At 39.3% G+C, this 19651-nt stretch overlaps 2 protein-coding genes across 17 annotated transcripts in view; one reads left to right on the top strand and one right to left on the bottom strand.

Annotated features, from left to right (window-relative positions):
* Positions 1-15554, bottom strand: part of LOC310889761 (trifunctional purine biosynthetic protein adenosine-3-like) — a 26042-nt gene extending 10488 nt beyond the window's left edge. Inside the window, exons 1-14 of one of the 7 annotated variants that reach the window (XM_083817745.1) lie at positions 15490-15554; positions 13306-13410; positions 11413-11561; positions 10502-10597; positions 9673-9847; positions 7896-8007; positions 7298-7357; positions 6335-6460; positions 5474-5561; positions 3975-4060; positions 3297-3465; positions 1721-1952; positions 1496-1590; positions 666-775 (exon numbers count right to left, since the gene is read on the bottom strand). In XM_083817745.1, coding sequence (XP_083673871.1) covers positions 666-775; positions 1496-1590; positions 1721-1952; positions 3297-3465; positions 3975-4060; positions 5474-5561; positions 6335-6460; positions 7298-7357; positions 7896-8007; positions 9673-9847; positions 10502-10597; positions 11413-11557 — 1494 coding nt within the window. In that variant the 5' untranslated portion in view covers positions 11558-11561; positions 13306-13410; positions 15490-15554. Of the gene's footprint in view, positions 1-665; positions 776-1495; positions 1595-1720; positions 1953-3296; positions 3466-3974; positions 4061-5473; positions 5562-6334; positions 6461-7297; positions 7358-7895; positions 8008-9672; positions 9848-10501; positions 10598-11412; positions 11562-13305; positions 13922-15489 lie in introns of those variants that run through there. The other 6 variants (XM_083817744.1, XM_083817749.1, XM_083817748.1 and 3 more) reach the window with 6 other exon arrangements.
* DNAJC28 (DnaJ heat shock protein family (Hsp40) member C28) lies at positions 15477-19651 on the top strand. 10 transcript variants are annotated; one of them, XM_083817918.1, is made up of 3 exons: positions 15477-15612; positions 16105-16200; positions 17757-19651. In XM_083817918.1, the coding sequence occupies exon 3, from the start codon at positions 17810-17812 to the stop codon at positions 18929-18931; it is 1122 nt and encodes a 373-aa protein (XP_083674044.1). In that variant the 5' UTR covers positions 15477-15612; positions 16105-16200; positions 17757-17809; the 3' UTR covers positions 18932-19651. The 10 variants fall into 10 exon arrangements, with proteins under 10 accessions (XP_083674044.1, XP_083674040.1, XP_083674043.1 ...); XM_083817914.1 differs by having other exon boundaries at positions 16105-16308; XM_083817917.1 differs by having other exon boundaries at positions 15504-15622.

The raw sequence follows: 19651 nt of genomic DNA, 5'->3' as shown, positions 1-19651 counted from the left end.
TGGTGCAGGAAGTCACACCACATCATCTCATTACTAAAGGCATAAACACCAACTTGAAAAAAAAATAAGTTGCTTTACGTGACCTGTGAAAGGCAGCTTCAGACCTCCACTCCTCTGATGGCTGAAAGCCACCTTCTGATTCCCTGTGTAAATATATTTCTGGTTCAACTTATCCTCTGTTTTGGTATAATTAGCATCATTTAGCTACGGGCTTCTCTCTCTCTTTAATGTTTATTTCCTCCATCCTTCTTTTCCACCGGCACCCTGACAGAGGTAATAATGCTATCTCTCTGCATACAATTTATTAAGCTCAGTATGACAGTGATAATTTCAGCACTTTTCTGTACCAATTTCTCCCTGAACTGATCTTTCTCAAATCCAATGGGTCCTTTATTTTACAGCAGAAATTTGGGTTCTTAGTTCCTCAAGTGCGTGGCTAAATGTTCTGTTTTATTATCATTTCATCACAAAATATACGGATTCTCCAGATTCTCAGTGACACATGCCTTGCTCAAGCGATCATCTACGAAGTCCAACTGGCCACTGCAGTGGACTTGGGATGCACTTAAAATGCTCAGAAGGGTGTAAATGATACAATTTGCTGCGGCATTTAAAACAGTCCTGGGAGATAACATAAGCTTTGCTACAGTCAAGTTGCAAGTTACCTGCAGTTTAGATCCAAGGCCTTTAGTTTGAGATACCAAGATGGGATCATCATAACCAGATGCCTTTAAGTCAAAGAAACCAGCAAAGCCTCTTATTTCTGAATGACTGCCTGTGAAATACAAATATGTAAAGGATCATTTTAAAGTAAATAAAAAGACCCAAAATACTCACCAAGAGAACATTGCAAATTATGGTTTCTTGGACAAGACAGCATTGTGTCCACTGACAAAACATGCACAGCTTTGTGAAGTGGAGACCCTGAAATCATACATTTCATGGTGCTGTAAACAGATGGTTATTATTCTGTATCTGTGACCTATGGATTGTGCATAAAAAAATGATAAAAAATACTGAACTTTTAACAGTTCCACTTTTTTCTTTATGTGGTTCCTTTTTCTAAGGGAAAAAAATCAACAAGAATTTTTCCTCAACAGATCACTATTAAGAGTAAAGGACAAATAACAAGTGCAGTGATTGTTAGCTACATCCTAACAGCTGTTTGGATGTTGTACTCATATGTACATCTGGTGGGATAACTTCTGCCCAGTGATGTACAAAACCATTCCATTAATCCAGGAGTTACTCTGTTCACTAGACTACCCTTGGAAAAATGCAATAATTCCCACATTAAGCCAACTATCTTTTAATTAAAGTATAAGGAGGGATGAGAAAGAAGTGAGTTATTTTTTCTTCGTGGTGACCCCAGCCCAGTTTCTCAAAGTCAGTTTCAATGCCAAGAGAAAATTTACTCAACTTCTGGGATAAAAAAAAAATAAATCTGCTTTCACTCAACATACTGAGGAAATTCAAAGATTGTTCCTAATCTTACCTGATCTGGTACCACTTACAATTGATCTTTTTGGCTGATGAAACAAAACATCATTGGTTACAGCTTCCACACATCTCTCTTTGTATATCAGACCCCTGTGGGGAGGAAACGACATGCTAGCAGCAATAGTGACATTTTCATACACCATCATTGATCACACAAACGATTACAACAGACAGAGCTTTGGACTGGCATCTATTTCTGCTCGTGCCTTTGATTACATACAGAGACTGTTTGAGAAGCCGTATACCCCGATGGCCAATGTCCTTCCTGTAAGTGGCACCCTTGAAACGAATGGCTGCTACTCCCCTGTTGGCTTCTCCCAGTGCCTTCATCAGATCCTCCTTAACAGCGGTAATGGAGAGGACTCTGCCACCACTTGTAACCACTCTGCCGTCCTTCAGCGTTGTGCCAGCATGGAACACCTGCAGCCCTAACTCTTTGGCTTGAAGCAGCCCTGCAAAAGCAAAAGGAACTCTGAATATTTTTAACCACGTACTATGTTGGTAAAGTAGTGAAGACTGAAGTCCTTTCTTCAGTCGAGGGAGAAGAACAATGAAGCTTCCCACTTCACCTTTCTTCTGAGAAACAGCATTACCAGTCATTCCCTTCTGAGACAGCCAGTAAGAAGAGAGATCACACAGGAACAAAAATAAGGGATCCAGGTGCTACAGGAGAACATACAACTACCCTCTGCCATGGCAAAACCATGCTGAATATTGTCATTGGGAATATTGTAATTGCAGGGCTTTCCTGTAGGAAATCATTTCACAATACATAATGATTTACTGCTTGGACTCCCTCTTCTCCCTGATATTAAACCATTCATGTTACCTCAGCACTCCCCTAGCCATTCTGCTGTGCCCACTCCACATAATTCCCTACCATACTTGGAATCAACTCTACAATCATTTGCAGGTGGCTGTCTGATGGCTAAAACAAATGATTTATTTTGTCCTTTTAATGTGTTTCCATGCATTTTCCTCTCAGAGGAAAGCAAATTCCTCAGGGATTTTTGGATCATACTTTGAGGAGAGGATAAGGGAAGAGGAGGAACTGCTGCCATCCCCTGGAAAAAGCAAAACAAAACACAGTTTTCCCCTTGCTATCAGCTAGATAGATTTTATAAAGGGGTAAAAGGAACCTATATACTTGCTGGAGGTGCAGTGTGTTGCATCACCACAGCTCTGCCCTGACAAGGTCAAAGCTGAGCCCCAGCTGGCCTTGCTGCAATGGAAACCTCCTTCTCATCGTGTCTTAAGGAATACTCCAGAATAAAGTGTTTGTTAAGCCGTTAAAATGTGGGAGTCAATGTGAAAAATAGAAATATGTGAATAAAGCCCACACAACTCCAGGGCTTGGAGTACAATAATAAAATGATGGTTTGAATTTCCTTGCTTTGACCATCCTTTTTTTTTTTTTTTTTTTTTGTGATCAACAAGCAGGGTGGTCATGCTATCTCACATGGATGCACCAGGGTTGTCCCAGGAAGATTTAACACCCCATCACCTTCTTATCTCAGCAGCCAGCTACAGACTGAGCTTTACAGAATGACGCCAGAATTACAGAATTTTAAACATTTAGGCCCTGGGCTACTTTGGACAGGAAGCATTTCAGCTAAACAACCTTACTGAACAGTTATTTCTTCCACGAGGACAAGGAGTGATTGATGAAGGCAGATTCTGCAGAGTGTGAGGGGTGGGATGAAGGAAAGCAGTACAGCTCCCTGGGAGAAGAGGTAAATGCAAGCTTTCTGAAGTGCTAGCCTGAAAGTAAATAGTGAACAAGTTTCTCAAGCTACCTGTTACTTCCATGCCTTTGTCATAGTCTCCTGGGTATCCTGGACTTGCCATGACCACACACACAGCTGTACTATTTTCTGACCAGGCTGGCATGAAGCTGCAGAGTTTGCCATCAATTGTTGCTTGAATCACTTCATAAAAATCATTTTTAAGCAGTGGAAGAATTACCTGCATGAAAATTTTCATAGTGATAGAAGTTAATTCTTATTTTGCTGGCTTACTGAAAATCACCTTAGGGAAAATTCAATTAACAGAGTAAAACCTGTAGCTGCCAAACTGAAAATACTGGATTTCCCTATATCTCTAAATTTGGAAACCGTTGGTGAGTACTAATTTGTAGCATCTCTTTGCAACAGGCAGAAATTTCTAACACGAAATGTGAGATGATGTAGAAGGCATGTGAATTTAGGCCCCTCCCAGTACACTTCTACCCAGAAAAATAAAATTGAAGGAACAGCTCTTTAACTTAAAATAACTTTAACTAGTAATTCACAGAAGGTGCCTAGCTAAAATTTTAAGCTACCTCATACATCATCTAAGACATTCTCTTTCTGATCTGCATGTTGAGGGAAGGAAGACATAAATCCAAATATTTTATGCATATTTCCCGAGAGGTAAGATATAACAGCCAGAGGCAAAAGAAAGACGCATATAAGCTTCCAGTATCTGTCACTCACCTGGCACTGAGGGTCACCAAACTGACATTTAAAGTTTAAAATTTTCACACCATCTTTGGTAAGCATTAACCCTGTCTGCAGCACACCTGATCAGAAAGAACATAATCAAGCAAATGAATTTAAATGTTCATGTTTTAAGAACTCTTTTAAATGCAACATAATATTTATTTCTGCTAACTGTAAGAAATTAGGAGCAGGGATTCAGCAAGCAGTTAGATACAAGTCATAATAAATCCACAGTAAGCAGCAAAGTGGCTAGCAGCAATATAATGAATATTGAATTACATTTTAGACTGAATACAATGGAAAGCAACCTCGCTGCATCAGAAAGTCAAGTTCTGCCTTCTGCTACAGCCCTCTATTTGCAGGCATTCAGAGATCAGATGGAACTGACAGGATGAAAAAAACCCACAGTTCCCATAAAACACCATTATGTAGACCTTGCAATTTTCTTACCGTTGAGTGTATTACCGTAATGCATAAATATAGATATGTAACTGTATTCAGGCAAAAATACCAAACCAAAATTCATGACCACTGCTAATAAACAAAAACAAATGAATACTTACTGAAGTTGATATTCTATGATTTCTATTGCAACACACATGTGAATATGGTGATCTAAAGTGGGCCCTTCATTGTCTAATTGGAAAACCAATCGCCAGAGAATAACAAGTGTTAAATATTTAAGCCCACAAAGCATCAGGTCCTCCAGCATCATCCTAAAAATGCTCAACACATACTCATTTCTTACTGCAACACTAAAATCTTACAGAGCATTATAAAAATGTTACCGAATAGCAGAGAATACATTGCGTCTCTCAAGACTGGGACACAATTCTTCTCATGTGTTATCTTGATAGTCTTCCCTACCAAGAAGTCATTGTCATAAAGTGACAGCTGTGAGCATCTTCTTCCTTTTTTCAAAACATTCTTAAGACAAAGATCTTAAGAAAACTCACATTGCTGTATCTAGAAGTGAACAGTATGACTGAACTGAAGTACATATTATACCTCAACCTACAAAGAATCTGGTTGCAACTGTTTTAAAAACTGTTCTAATTTAATAAAATTACAGTATGTTTTATAGCTCAGTATTATTCAGATTGAGTATTTTCTAGCTAATGAGATTAATTTATTTTAAAAAGTAACAGTCATAGCAATCAAATGCAAGGGCCCACATAGTTTGCAAGCCTCCCACATTCTGACTGATGTTTTTGTTTTTTTATAGCTAATAAGAAATATGTCTGTTAGCCTGCACTGTACAAAAAGAAAAAACAAGCAGGCACAAGAAATCTCCTGAAATGTCATCTGAAGAAAAGAAGACAGTTCTTCTCTCCAAAGGATGAGCTACAAAACAAATCAGTGAGGCTTAATACTGCATGAAAAATGATTTTTTATTTTTTGACAAAGATTATTTGGAATTCAAAAGCCATCCCTAACAATGAAACCGATCTTGATGGGACTTTACCTTGTTTTTCAGTTTAATGCTTACTCACCTACGTATGCTGCTCCTTCTTGTCTCATACTATCAACAACATGTTGAAGGATAGCATCATTGATTTTCTCTAGAAGAACTTCTGGAACCTGATGATCAACATCAAACTGATTGAGACAGTGATGACATTTGCTGGACTAGCTCATAGGACTTGGAAGGACTAGAGTAAGTGAATGCCTCAGCTATGTTTCCCACAGTCCCACCCTCATCCAATATGCTCCTTCCTTTAGGGTGTTGCTGCCTGAAGGACAGATACACCAATGCTCTGTTTCCCCAGGATTTTTTGTTTCTTTCTTTCTTTAGAGGGCCAACTTTAAGAAGGTTTGAGACACTAAAAACCTGGGCTGTACGCAGTAAGATTGTTTCTGTACTTATAGAAAAACACTAATAATACACTCGAGCAACATATATAGAACAATGCAGTTGGCTTTAAGAACTAACAAAAATAAATCCACGGTTATATTCAAGACAAAGACTCCAGACAAGCAGGAAATTTTGCAGAGACATTTCAAGTGATGCTAATAGGAGCAGAGAAACACGAAGTTTAGAAGCAGTGGAAAAGGTAAACACCAAATTTAGACAGAAGGAAAAGGTAAACACCAAGTTTAGAGAGAAGGAAAAAATAAACTCCAAGTTTAGGAATAATAGAAAAAGGTAAATGAGAGTATTCCTCAGAACACTAGCTCACGAAATCCTAAAGAACAGCTACTGAAGCTTGAGCCCTGTGTTACTCCTACACAAGCACAGCAACAATCAATTCCAGAATAAATTCAGCATATGTGATAGAAACAAGATTGGGCCCTAAAGGTGTATTAACCACAGGTGTGTGATCAGCCTTCCTGCAGGCTGAGGACGGCTATACCTGAGGAACTGGGCAGTAGGCTCCCATCCCTCCAGTGTTTGGGCCCTGGTCGCCATCCAATAATCGTTTGTGGGCCTGGGCTGGAGGCATTGAGGCAACAGTGACACCATCCGTGAAGCACAGGCACTGTTAAGAGAGGCACAGGACACAGCAAACAGTGACGACATCCTGTCCTAAGGGAAGTTAACACTACTGGTCACAGACTGAGGTAAATTTTGGAATCTGCCACTAAAATGTAGGAATCAAAGCTAAAAAGCAATGGGATCCATTTATTCTGCTCCAAGCTTACTAAGCTCTCTTCCTTATTTTCAAATGGTCAAGAGAAATTATGGCCCTCATAAGAATTCCTTTCTGATGAACTAGATCTTGACCTATCAGGCAAGACTTAGACATATGCTTACCGTAAGTCACATAAATAGCCTTCCTCGGCTTGACAGAATTACTCATATTTTGAGTATGTTTGAAGTTAAACATCTGTGTTTGCAAATCTGGGGCCTGAATGTGTGTGAGGCATTCTCAGTGCAGAACACAAAGAATTTGTTTTCAGTTTTCACATGGCATATAACATACATGCTTAGGTTTTATCCTGACACCAAGCAATAACCCATAGCAAGAAAAGTGCTAAAGTAGACACTAAGTATTAGCACAAAATTAATAATGTAACAAGAATGACCAAGACAAAGTCCATACAAACACGTTTTAGGTCACCTTAGGAAAAAAAGATCAATTTCCACCTAAAAAGTGTTGCAGGTTTATGGCTAATGTAAAAGAAAATTTCACTGACGATGTACATTGATTAGTATGATATCAGACTGCTTACCTTCCCTATTTATTTATGTGAGTGTCAAATAAATCAAAAAAAACTACAAAACTATTTGAAACAATATGTTTTTGTGTTTATGCATAAAGCACAGCAATAATGACAAGGAATAAAAGCACATAACCACACCACTGATCACATACAGAAAGTTCTTCCCCTTGAAGAAGTTCTTCAATGACAACCATCTCTCCAAACATCCTGTCCTGCACAAAAACAAACAAACAAACAAACAAAAAGTTGTCAGTCAGTAAACATAGCATCTACTGGCTAAATCCTCTATTTTCTTTTAACAGAAAAGACAATGGATATGAAAAACACCAGCTTGGTTGAATTGTTGTATGCTGGGAAAAGCTAATGGAATCTAATTTGGAGGTAATGAAGAGACGTTGAAATGCACCTTTTATCAGGCCCCAGGAGCCAAAGGAAAGAGGAAAAGTTGGAGGGGCAGGAAGATGGGACCTAGTGTGGGAACAAGAGTCCAGTCACAAGCTCCCCAGAGTCCTGTTCAGTCCCCACTGTATGAGGGCAAAGATGAGAAACCCCTCAGTACCCATAAAGATGAGGAACAGGGGGAAAATCCCACAGTGATCAAATCTGACAGACATGCAGACAGAAAGCATGCAGCCAACCCTAATTTCCAACCCTAATGCAGAAGCTGGGTGGATTCAATCTGGGGGTTCACCTTGTTGTTAGTCAACTAGGTGAATGGTATTCCCACTGTTTAATCAAAGATTTCTCCACCTGCATAATCTCTTGGACAGCTCTGCAGGCTTCCTCCTTGCTGGCTGCAATAGTCACTTCTTTTCTAGCCGCAGGGCCCCTCGCCCGTACAACTCGTGCAGGAAAGTCTGTGCTTTAAAGAAAAGCAAAAGTAAGATTCAGTCATCCCTACTACATGCAGTGAAAGGCACATTTTTAAGCTCGATTCTCCCTATATTCTTCCATTTTTCTAAATGGAATTTAGAGGAATTGAAGAATAATGCATCAGAAAAGTACATTCCCTGCTAGTCCATCCTGTTGTGGATGTGAATGGGCTCTTATATCCCTCAGCACAGGACTGAGGACTGGAAATCCATGAAATCTGTTGTTGGTTCTGACACCAACTCAGTGTATACACTTGAAAAAGACACTTAACTTTAACACCTTGCAGTTTCTTCCTCTTTTCCCTAAATTGGGTTACTATTTTATTCCTGTCATAGGGTTGGAAAGATGAACTCACTGATGATTTACAGGCTCACAACACCACATTACAGTACATAAAACTACAAACCACTATGGAAGTTCTGATTAGGCTTGTAAGGTTAAGGCTGAGTTAGGTCTGGCACATAAAGGATACATTAGCCCTAGTGGATTAACACTATCCACAGAATTGTTTTGCTTACTCTTAAAATAAGTCTGGAGGGAAGGATAAAAAGAAAAAGAAAAAAAAGAAAAAGACAGCATAACATATTTTAACTACACTTTATCTATTCACTTATCTCCAGCTTGTGGACAGTGAAATGTCGCTTTTGAAGAGCTGATTCATCACACTAGTCTATTTTCTGAAACATCTTATTCCTCTTTTCCACATTGTGATTTATATTTGGATAAATCACAACCCCAGATTTTTACAAGCAGCCAAAGTAGGTTCACACAGAGCTCTTTTATTCCACAGCTCAATATGCTGACCTAAGATACAGTTTTGTTTTTAAAGTCTTAGGCATACTTACAAACTTACAAACATACAAGTAGTTGTTCTGTTTTTCTATATGGTCATAATACAGACGATGCTGTTATAGCATTGAACAAAGTCAGTAAAAAGGTTGTTGTGTTGTTTTTGTTTTTGTTTGTTTGTTTTTTAAATAGTTCTGTCAGTTTATACCACATGTAGTATGTAACAGCAAAGACAAGGAGTTTGTGAAACCAACACACAGACCAACATGGACCTCTGTAGCTGAACACAGCAGCTGCTGTGACACTGGACCAAAACAGCCACAGCATGAAGTTATTCTACCAAAGGATGCCCCATGACTTCAGAGGCATTACTGTTCAAAGCACTTGCAGAGATAACCAGTTGCATTTCTCTTACATGTAGAGAGAGATGCTGTGTGTCCCTGAAGAAATAAGAGTATTATTTTTAAGTTATGAGTATTTGGCCAGCCCCTCCCAAATCACCCTATAGATATGTAGCTGTTTTCTGTTGATGTAGAAATGATTCCTGTCCTTACAAAAAAATATATTTAAATCTTTTTCTGTGCCACATTTCTTTATTTTAAATGGCTAAACAGTATCCTGAAGAAGCCAATTAACGGGAAGAAGACCTGTGATCTGTGAAGAGAAAAATCAAGCTCTTAAAGTATCCCGCACCTTTGTCATCTGTCTTTTATCACAAAACTGATTCAAAAGTATTCAGTAGCTACTGGAAAAGCTTGACAGTTGAAAAGAAAATACTAACTCACTAGTTCTAGGTAACTATCATGGGTGAAGGCTAAGCACATAGATAACCTGATAAAGGAGTTTCCAGTATCCAAATATTTACCTGATAATAAACCTACAAGCTTCCTGGGGATTGGTAAAGGCTTTCCATCTTGCTGTTGGGATCCCGTGTCGATCCAGAAAGGCTTTGGCAAAGCTGGTGTTGGATGCTAGCTGGGCTGCTTTTGCAGATGGTCCAAAACACCTAACTCCAGCTGCTCGCAAGTCATCGACAATCCCTAATTATCAAAAATAGCAAAAGAATCAAGCTGTGTCTTTGGAATCATCATTCTGACAAAATGAACACTACATAGCCACTCCAGTAGTCTGTTAACACATTTCATTGTCTCAAACAGCGAATTCATCCTTAAAATAAGGTTCTGAATATCCAATTATCTGTTTTGTTATTTAGTTTTAAGAGGTCTTTAGCTCTTTGTATTACTAAGCCCTGTCACAGTTACCAACCCATGGCTACAGTTAGGACAGTTTGGTACTTCCGTTCCCTATTTAAGACATGGAGATCTTACTGTACTACATTATAATAAATGTCAGTGATGGTTTGGGTACTGTTGCATGCAGCAGCAATTTTAGGACCATTGCAAGAAAACTCTTTATATAGCCAAAAGCAGAGGAAGACAAGAATACTTGTAACCATCACTGATTTGTGATCCTGCATGATTTCCCCTGCTGATTTCTAACATGTAAAAAGCAGCATACTGCTATCCAGCAAAATATTTTCAGGGGCCTTTAACTTACATCTACAAGATACTCCAAATTTTCTTCCACTTCAGTTCAATTAAGTCAGTCTGTGTGTTATGATCCTAAGGAGATCGTTTTAAAGCAAGATGCAAGGAGCTGATTTTTATTGCCAAGATAATTTCCTCCAGACTTACCAGCTGCCAGAAGAGCTTCTTGTCCAACTAGCACAAGCCCAATATTATGATCTTTGCAGAACTGGGTAACAATAGTGTGATTGCTCACTAATACAGCTGAAAAGGAAAAGGATATATAATTAAGTTACCCATACAAAGCCTAAATAAGAGATGGAAGGTGAGAGTATCAGTGTTCCATCTCTCTTAGAGGTATGATTAAAATACTGAAAGAGACCATAGACCATGAAGGGCAAAGTAAAACAAATAATATAATAATAATAAAGTCCAAAATGAAAAGTGAACATTTCCAATTTGCATTGCTGTTTTTAATACACATTCACTAACTTATTAACTGCATTCTACTTGCTATGTGTAATCGGTATAAACTTTTAGAAGTTGCTTATCATAACAGACTAAAATATTTTAAAAATAAAACCTTAAGTGCATAAGGAAACTCAGGCTTAAGATCTGCGCAAAGATCTAATCAATGCCAGTGAACGATGTAACTAAATTTAGCCAAGCAGCCTAGGCAGACACCAAAGCAGTTCCTATCCAGCAGGTAGTATCTCTGAGACTTCTATTCCACTGCTAAGTTTGAATTACATTGGTCAATGAATTCAAGCATAATAGTAGGAGGAAAGAGATGAGGTACAGAAATACACAGGCTTGCACAAGCCTTGCTATCTTAAGAAGCTAGGCTAAAAATAGATACAATGTGGTGCTTCATTAGGCAGTTCTAGTATCCAGAAATAAAATATACAGAAAAATATATATATATATAAATTCCTTAAATAATTCGTAGTACCAGTAAAAGAAAAGAATAACTGTTATCTTCTACTGACTGAATATAAATGTGATCAGTTTTGTTTCAATTTCCACATCTGTACTACTGAGTGCATGGTATGGTATTTGATTTTTCCCCCCCTTTTTACCTGAATTGGAAATTTTTCCATTGTCAGCTGTTCCTGCATTTCCTGGAGCAACAAACACTTGTTTTACATGTGGGGACTGGGCCAGCTTCCAGGCCAGCGCATGCTCTCTCCCTCCACTGCCGATCACAAGCACCCGATCAGCCATTAGCCTGTGCAAACCCAAAGTTATCATGTATAGCATTACCTATTTATTTCACAAACCCACGTAAAAATAAGCAAAAAATATATGAAAAAGATGGTAAGTAATATCAATCCACTTTGTATCAGAAAGGTATCTATAAGACATCAGAACACAGTGACTGCACCAGTAGCATCACTGGATGGCTGCAGCATTCACATTTTGGTTTAAGTACTGACCACAATGAAATCATTGAGAATTCTTCTAGTTGTTTCAGCATAGTCAAGATTTCCTCTCTTAAGTAGTCAGGCTGAAATAATCTTGTCATGACTAGGTCTCATCATGTCCTTCACACAACCACACAGGACAGAACAGAAAGTTTCATACACATGCTCTAGGTAACTTACAAGATATTTCAAACTGAGCACTGCGGTCAATCTAGGAACTTTCATGAGTGTAGTAAACATGTTCAGTAATAAAAAGCAAGGACAGTTTTCAGAACAGATTTTATACTTTGACAATTGCTAAGAGGGTAACTTGAGCAGAACAGCATGCCCAATAAAAGAACAACTGCTAATTTCACTACCACACTGACATTTAAAACAGTTCCTCAGTAATATTTCTAGGCAAATTAGTTTTGATTTATTTCAGAAATATTATCATACCCACCACAGTTCACATCTGCAAACTTAATTTTTCTGCATGTGCTGAATGTAGACAAATGTCAGAAAGAAAAACAATCTCAGAACCTGACCTTTAGGGAAGATGCTATTGGCATAAACCAGTCCTTACCCAGGAAATTGATAATAAATTAAAGTCACCATAAAAAAACAGCTTTGCAGGCAATGTCATCAGTCTTTTCCCAGGAAATCATGACCATTGGTTTGAGTTCATTAAATAGCTTCCAAAGGCAAACAGAAGCTAAATGTATGACACTGAGGTATAATATTTCAGAAAAGATGTTCACCAAACTGCGTGCAATACATCGACGACCATGTTCCTAGTTCCCAAGACAGTATTAAGATGTCCTAACCTAACATCAACAAAATAAAATTTAACTTTATATATTTTCATAGTTATTAAATTGTCCAAGTACAATATAAGTACTTCGGGTACGCTGTCCCAGGGAATTATAGACTGCTGTGGATTATATAAGAGACTGCTAATCTTGTTTTTGGCTGAAATTCTAAGTTTTAGGTGTTGCATTCTATGCATATAAACACAGAGCATATCCTTAATACTCTATCAATTGCCAGACCCATGTCCTTACAAAAGACTTTTCTTTCTTTTTCCTTAATACTGCGTAACTTCACAAAATGTCAGCCTTTGTCTTTTGTTACTGCTTGACAAATAATTCTGGAGTCACAATGAAGGTGCCGTGAGCTTAAAAGAAACGGGTTACAACCTCTATATCTATAACAAAGACATCAACATGATCTCTACAAAGTTTCACTAGGCACTACAGTTATTAGTAAAAAGTAAAGTGTCTTTAAAAACAAAACTATTTTTCCCTTACATATAATTTCACAATTCACCAAAGTTTTATTAGGCAGAATAAATTCAAATTCCTAACTGGAAACACAGTGAAACCAAGCAGTGCCTCCTATCCTGTGGAAAAAATGTACATTTCCATTTCACATCATAGTGAGGACATTAAAGACATTTTTTGCAAAACAACTTGAATGCATACTGGATGAAAAGAAAGCTGGTAAGACAGACAGTTCTAAAAGAAAGGTTGTGTAGAGGGATGTCTCACTTGAATCATCTATCCTTACCGTGTCAGACCCTGCAGTTTGTTCACACAAAAGGCTGAGGAGTCCTCCAGATGGATTTAAGTTCTTCCTTCTGCTCCTGCTTCAGATCCAAATGACTTTTGACTCCTAAAGCCAGGGATAAGGATGAGAGGCTGAAAGAAGCAGACAGACCTGCATGCTGCCCTGTCCCTCTTATGCTGTCTGACAGTAGTAGCCTGGCAGAATCACCCTAATGCCACCTGCTCTTCAAAACAGACCTCCCCAAAGATTTCAGCAATGTGGACTATTCTCCCCTCTTTCCATTTTTCTTTAGCTAAAGACAAAAACAACTCCTCCCCACCAATCAGTCCTACAATGTTAATAGTATTCAACCCTAAAAAAAAAAAGGTTACAACATGATATCAAAAAGCTGAGATCATTGCTCAGTTCCCATGTTGTTAATAGCAATACTACATCCTCTAAGAAGTGATAAAAAATCTCAAAGACAACTTGTAAAAATAAAACATAGCTTTCATGGTCTACAATTAAACAGAAACTTTCCAGTTAAAAACAGTGCACAACTCCCACAGATCTATTCTCTGCAATAACATATATCCTTAGATTTATATGTAAAGGTTATTTTAATATCTACCACATATTTGAATTTTTTCCCCCTTAATTACTACCCATTTTACCTTCAGAAGAAATTTAATACAAGCATCATCAAGGATAATATTTTATTCTCTACCGATTTCTATGCCATTCTCTTCAACATCCTAATCCTTTCACAGTAGTATCTGAAGTCATTCAGTTAACATTTGACAAGCTTGCAATGCCACCACTCATTACTGAAAACAAAATCAAAGTATGCCAACATAACACTAAACAGTATCTTTGTGTCTTCAAGTCAGGTAATGAGAAATAAAAAATACATTAACAGAGAAACAAGCCATTTCTTTCACACCGCTAAAACAAATTTAATAGTAAATCCAGAACTTTGTTTAAAAATTCCATGCAATTTATGACTTGTGTACTGTTGGACAGATGCTGTGCTTGAGCCTTCTGGTTTATGGAGACATGCATGCTACAGAAATCTTAAGCATCACTTAGCAAGTATTTGTAGACTTCCTTCCTCAGGTTTGTAGACTGTTTTACATTTTCTATCTGACTGAACAGCAAGATACCACAACAAGAGTCTTATTTCTTGTAAGATGAAAGAAGGATAAAATGTATCTCTCATTTGCAAGTTTTCAAAATTTGTTTTTATAGGACAGGATGTATGATGTGTTAAGTCAGAAACAGAATTCCTGCTGCCCTGAAACATCTCTCTCAAGAAAATAATCTAAATTTGTACTCGTTCCAGCTGGTCAATTTATAATGCAATTATTTGTTCAAGTAATTTTCTTAGGTGATGAACTGGATATGCAGCAGAGAAAGACAATACACATGGAAACTTCTAATTTCAAAATCTGACTTTTACAGAAAGCAAATTTGAAATAAAAAATGTAGAAAACTGATTCCTAATGGAAATAAAAGATAACCTCTCTGAAATAATGTGTTTCGGCGTTATTTATTCACCAAGATAGTATAGTGGTAAAGCTGTAAGAGGAAAAGCAGAGTATAATGCTGGAAGCTGTAAAATTAAGCAGACCACTCAATACTTTATCCCCTTCAGGCGCCAGTGCCACCACTTCAATGGCTGGATATGCAATTTGCTTGACCATGTCCCATCAAGTCCCGCTAATTAAACCCATGTCTATTTTTTTTTTCTTTTTCTTTTAATAATAGATGCTAGCGCTCAGGGAGGAAACAAAATTTGCCTTCTGACTACTGGACCTTTACTACGTGCATCTGGGCCCTCCCTTCCAGCCTATGGACCTGAATGGTTGTGGGGCCTGGGGTTTCGTTAGCTGAAGCCCCGCCGTCCTGGCAGCCAGCGGGGCCAGGCACAGAGGCTGCAGCAAACCCACCAGACATCACAGCCCCTCCAGCCTCGCAGCTGGCCTTACACATCCTTTTCGGGCAAGCCCAGCAGAGGCTTGAACACCAAACTGTGTTAAGGGACGGAGTGAGCACGCTGTGAAAAACTACCAATATGCCAGGGAAACCTCACGGGGGAAGGCTGTTTCGCAAGCCTGGGAGAGAAAGCCTCGACAGAGGCACTTGCCATCAAATTATAGGGATACACTCAGGAGAACTAAGGCAGAAAAGGGGTTTGAGACCTACAGGCGTGCGTGTAACATAAACCCACAATAAGCAAACGCGCGGCCGCCATTTTGTGGCTGCCGCCCCGCACTGCGCATGGCGCCGCGAGGCAGCCGGCCGGCGGCCCTCGGGCTCCCCTCGCCGGTGAGCTCGGGTGAGGGCAGGCGGCGGGGGAGACGTCCTTGGGCGAAGGGCAGAGGGGGCTGCCGCCCCCAGGCTTCCTTGCTGGCGCTCTGCAGCCCTCGGGTGTGCGGTGCTGTGAGGGGAGAAGGGGGGGGGAACGGCGGGCGGGGGGGTGAAAAGGGGCGCGCTGCGGTGCGGGGAGCCTCCGCCCGCCCGACACAACTGCGGCTGGAGGAGGGGGGGGAAAGAGGACGGGGGAAGGGGGTCAGCATTTGGGGAAAGCGGAGCAGTTGTTGGGGAATGGGGGACTGCTACTGGGGCTCTGGTGTCAGCAGGGTGCGTGTGGAGAGAGAGGGATTTGGGCCTTGTGGGGGGGGACCTTGTCCTTGTCACCCTACTCAGCCCCGTGGGTCACAGCACGGTTGCATCAGCTGGGGAATGAAAACCACCCCCTGGCCCTGTAACGGAGCGGGGTGAGGCCCGCGGTATTAAGTGGGGTGTTCTCGTTGGCAGGGCGAAGGTCCTGGTAGTGAAGGTTCTGGAAGCGAAGCCTCCCCCTCCGGCCCGTGCTGCTGCAGGACTGAGGCCGCAGTCAGTCCCGATCGAACGGTACGGTGGGTGCTTTGCCGGAGTGCTGGATGTGAAGCGACATCTGTGATATTTTACCTCGTTCCTGTTTAAAGTGCACCCTGAGCTTAAAAGAGCGATGCTTTTTAGGTGTGTATTTAACGAGTACCGTCTGAATCAAAACAGTTTTGTTCCTATGTTAGTCTTATTTAATCCTTTACAGCAGAACTTGGTAACGGCCCACAACCCAAGGGGTATTTCAGGTTTCCATAGTTTTTTAAAAACAACTGTGTTAAAGTCAAATTAATGGATTTATGAGAAATTCTGCTTCTGATCACTTTGAATTTCAAGGGTGTATTCACTGATTTTCCATTTAAGTAGTAGGTATGCGGATTTTATGGCCATATAGAACAATGATGATCTTTGCCAACCACCTACATGGAGAGAAAACAGTGTCTTATTTACCATGTTATGTCAGTAATATCCATTATAAAAACCAGAAGCTGATAATTTCATACCTTACCTGTATCAAAACCAATTGGAATCATTCAAAGTAGATCCAGTCTTTCGTCCAGTCCCACATACATCTCCTTTCCAGAAGGATTAGTACAGAAAAGCAGTTTGTTGTACGTAGAACATACAAACATTATTCATTACTTTAACTCAAGTTAACCTTGGTTTAATCCAGTTTCCTCTTTGGAGAGGAAGTTAGCAAAGGATCTGTTGCAACCAGTGATGAATCTGTAAAAGGAGACTTTTTATCACTATCAGCATATGTGGCCTTTGTCTTTGAACTTTTCATCAATGAAGAATAGTAGTTAGCTGATTTCTATAGGGTGTATCTTTCTACTTTTGATAATTTTTTTTATATGAATACATACCGTCATTTGCCAAAGGTGTTCCTTTTGCTGTTTCCCAAAATTACTCAGAAGCACTGGTATTCCTGACAGAATGAGACATTGCCTGCTACTGATGCGTTCCAAGTTCCAGATGTATAACCTTACGTAGCAGAAATGAAGGAGATTGGAGGCTAGGATGTGTGAGCCCTACTGGGATACAGTAGTTTATCTGAACACTACTTAGGTTATTACTATAAAAAAACAACAAGGGGGTAGTTTAATGAAATCCTTTAAGAATGCACCCGGTAGTAGATCTTGGGGCATTCATATATGAGAAGAGAAAATTCAGGTGACGACTGGATGAAGCGGTGTAGAGGAAAGGGGAGATATTTGCTTCAGCAGAGTTATTGCTCAAGAAAGCACATTTCCAGTTTATGTTGCACTGAGTTTGCAGAAAGGCAATAAAGCTTTGACCTTTTGGGAAGTAAGCAGTGCAAAACAAACCTATGCTGCTGTTGCTATGCCAGGAGAAAGCTGTATTGTGAATTAATTTTCATTTACATTGTAATGCTATTTCAGTAGTAATCAACAAGAAATTCAGAATTCTGTGTTAGTCTGCAAAAGAAAGTACATTGTATACTGTTTCGAAATTTTGTAGGGATTTCTTTAATATAACAAGTTAAAGATAAGATTTTAACAAATGATGCAAGTTCTTTTAAAAAGCATATTTATTACAATTTTAAAAAAATGTGTTTATAGGTCACTGTTTATAATGTAGCTGCATCTGAAGAAATAGGAAGTGGCTTTGTGTTATGCTGACTAACACCACAGGGCATCATTTAACGGCACATCAAGCAATGATTCCAAGAATCCTGAAGCCATTCTCCTATATGTGTGGCAATAGAATGCTATCGGGTTACAAACCTAAAAGCAATGTCAAGGCCTCGTACAAAATTCTTGAGCTTGAGGAAGGATGTTCCCTTGATGATATCAGAAATTCGTATCGAAATCTTGCCAAAAAATACCATCCAGACAGCGGTTCCAGCACAGCAGATTCAGAAGCATTTATTAAAGTAGAAGACGCATACAGAGTTGTGCTTAGCGATATGGCAAACAAAAAGAAATCAAATGAGAATAAGGAAGAGGAGGAGGAAGACCAGTTCAAAACAAAAGCACCACAGCACAGACACTACTTGAGCTTTGAAGGTGTTGGTTTTGGAACACCAAGCCAAAGAGAAAAGCAGTACATGCAGTTTCGAGTGGACCGTGCTACCGAGCAGGTGTTGGAATACCGAAAGCAGAAACTTGAAAGCCAGTATGTCGCGACTGACCTTATGAGAGCCAAGGATGTGAGAGAGAGTAAGAAGGTGAAGATAACTCAGGCAGTTGAACGGTTGGTTGAGGACCTCATCCAGGAATCAATGGCAAAAGGAGACTTTGACAACCTCAGTGGGAAAGGAAAACCTCTGCAGAAATTTTCAGACTGTCCGCATATCGATCCTATGACTCACAACCTGAACAGAATCCTGATAGACAATGGGTACCAGCCAGAGTGGATCCTGATGCAGAAAGAAATACGGGAAACTATCGAGCGATTAAGAAAGAGTATAGTGGCATCTAGAAGTAAGCTCGGAGAGCCAATGACGCCATACAGGCAAAAGCAGTGGAATCGCATCTGTGAGCAATTTATGGAAGATATCAGGAAATTGAACAAAAGAATTGACAGCTTCAATTTAGTTGTTCCTATTCTGAGCAGACAAATGGTGCACTTCAGTGCAGACAAAGAAATCGTTCGAGCACAAAAGACTTATAAAGCTTTGATGGAAAACAAAGAAGCTCCTGATTCAGACACAAAGGGAGAGGAACAGGAAAATGTTAAAAGGTTTGGGTGGAAGTCTTCTCTATTTAAGTGGTTAAACCTTACATTGAAATAAGATAATATTAACTCATCTGTCTTGTCAAGATTCTGGATGCACTTTATCACTAAAACTTGTAGCATTAGAGAAATTTCAGATACACTGAAAATGTAAAATCCGCCTGTCTACCTGGCTATCATTACACCAGTTAAAAGGAATTGGGCTGTCTCATATTCAGTTGAGGGTGCTTAATGGATTTCTTTGTGACTACTGTTAAGGAACAGATAAACTCAGTTATCCTTCAGCTGATTTTACTTCTGATTAAATCAAAATTAATGCTCAACTTTTCTATTGTGGAATATAATTACTTCACAGTACTGCTATCTCTTCATAAAGTGACACTAAAGCATAGCAAAAGATGTTAAGGACAAAGTGGAGGTAAAACTGTTACTGTTCCGTGTAGTTTGGCCTTTATCCTTCCTTATGTAAATGCTCACGACTGATAAATTGTTGACAGGTTTCATGCATTTTTAAAAAATACATTAATTTCTTTAAGGTTACGTTAAATGAGGGTGGAGGGGGGTCTGGTTGTAGATTTGGACTGTTCATTCTGCTGAAGTCTATTTTTTTAACACACAAGGAAGTCTCAGTATCCTAGCAAATAAGGAAGACTGGCCAAAACTATAACCTAGCCACAAGGCTTCTTGGAATTGAGAAGGGAATATTAATTTTTAAACATAATTGCTTGCACCATTTAAATATTTAAATTTTCACATAATAAATAATGGTGGCATCAAA

Source organism: Anser anser (genome assembly GCF_964211835.1).
Source record: "Anser anser genome assembly, chromosome: 1".
Taxonomy (NCBI): domain Eukaryota; kingdom Metazoa; phylum Chordata; class Aves; order Anseriformes; family Anatidae; genus Anser; species Anser anser.
The sequence above is the reverse complement of the archived record's forward strand: the minus strand, read 5'-3'. Positions and strand labels throughout refer to the sequence as shown.

Bases quoted from the DNA above. Each gene is read 5' to 3' on its own strand.
- DNAJC28 (XM_083817918.1), top strand. From the start codon at position 17,810: ATGCTGACTAACACCACAGGGCATCATTTAACGGCACATCAAGCAATG.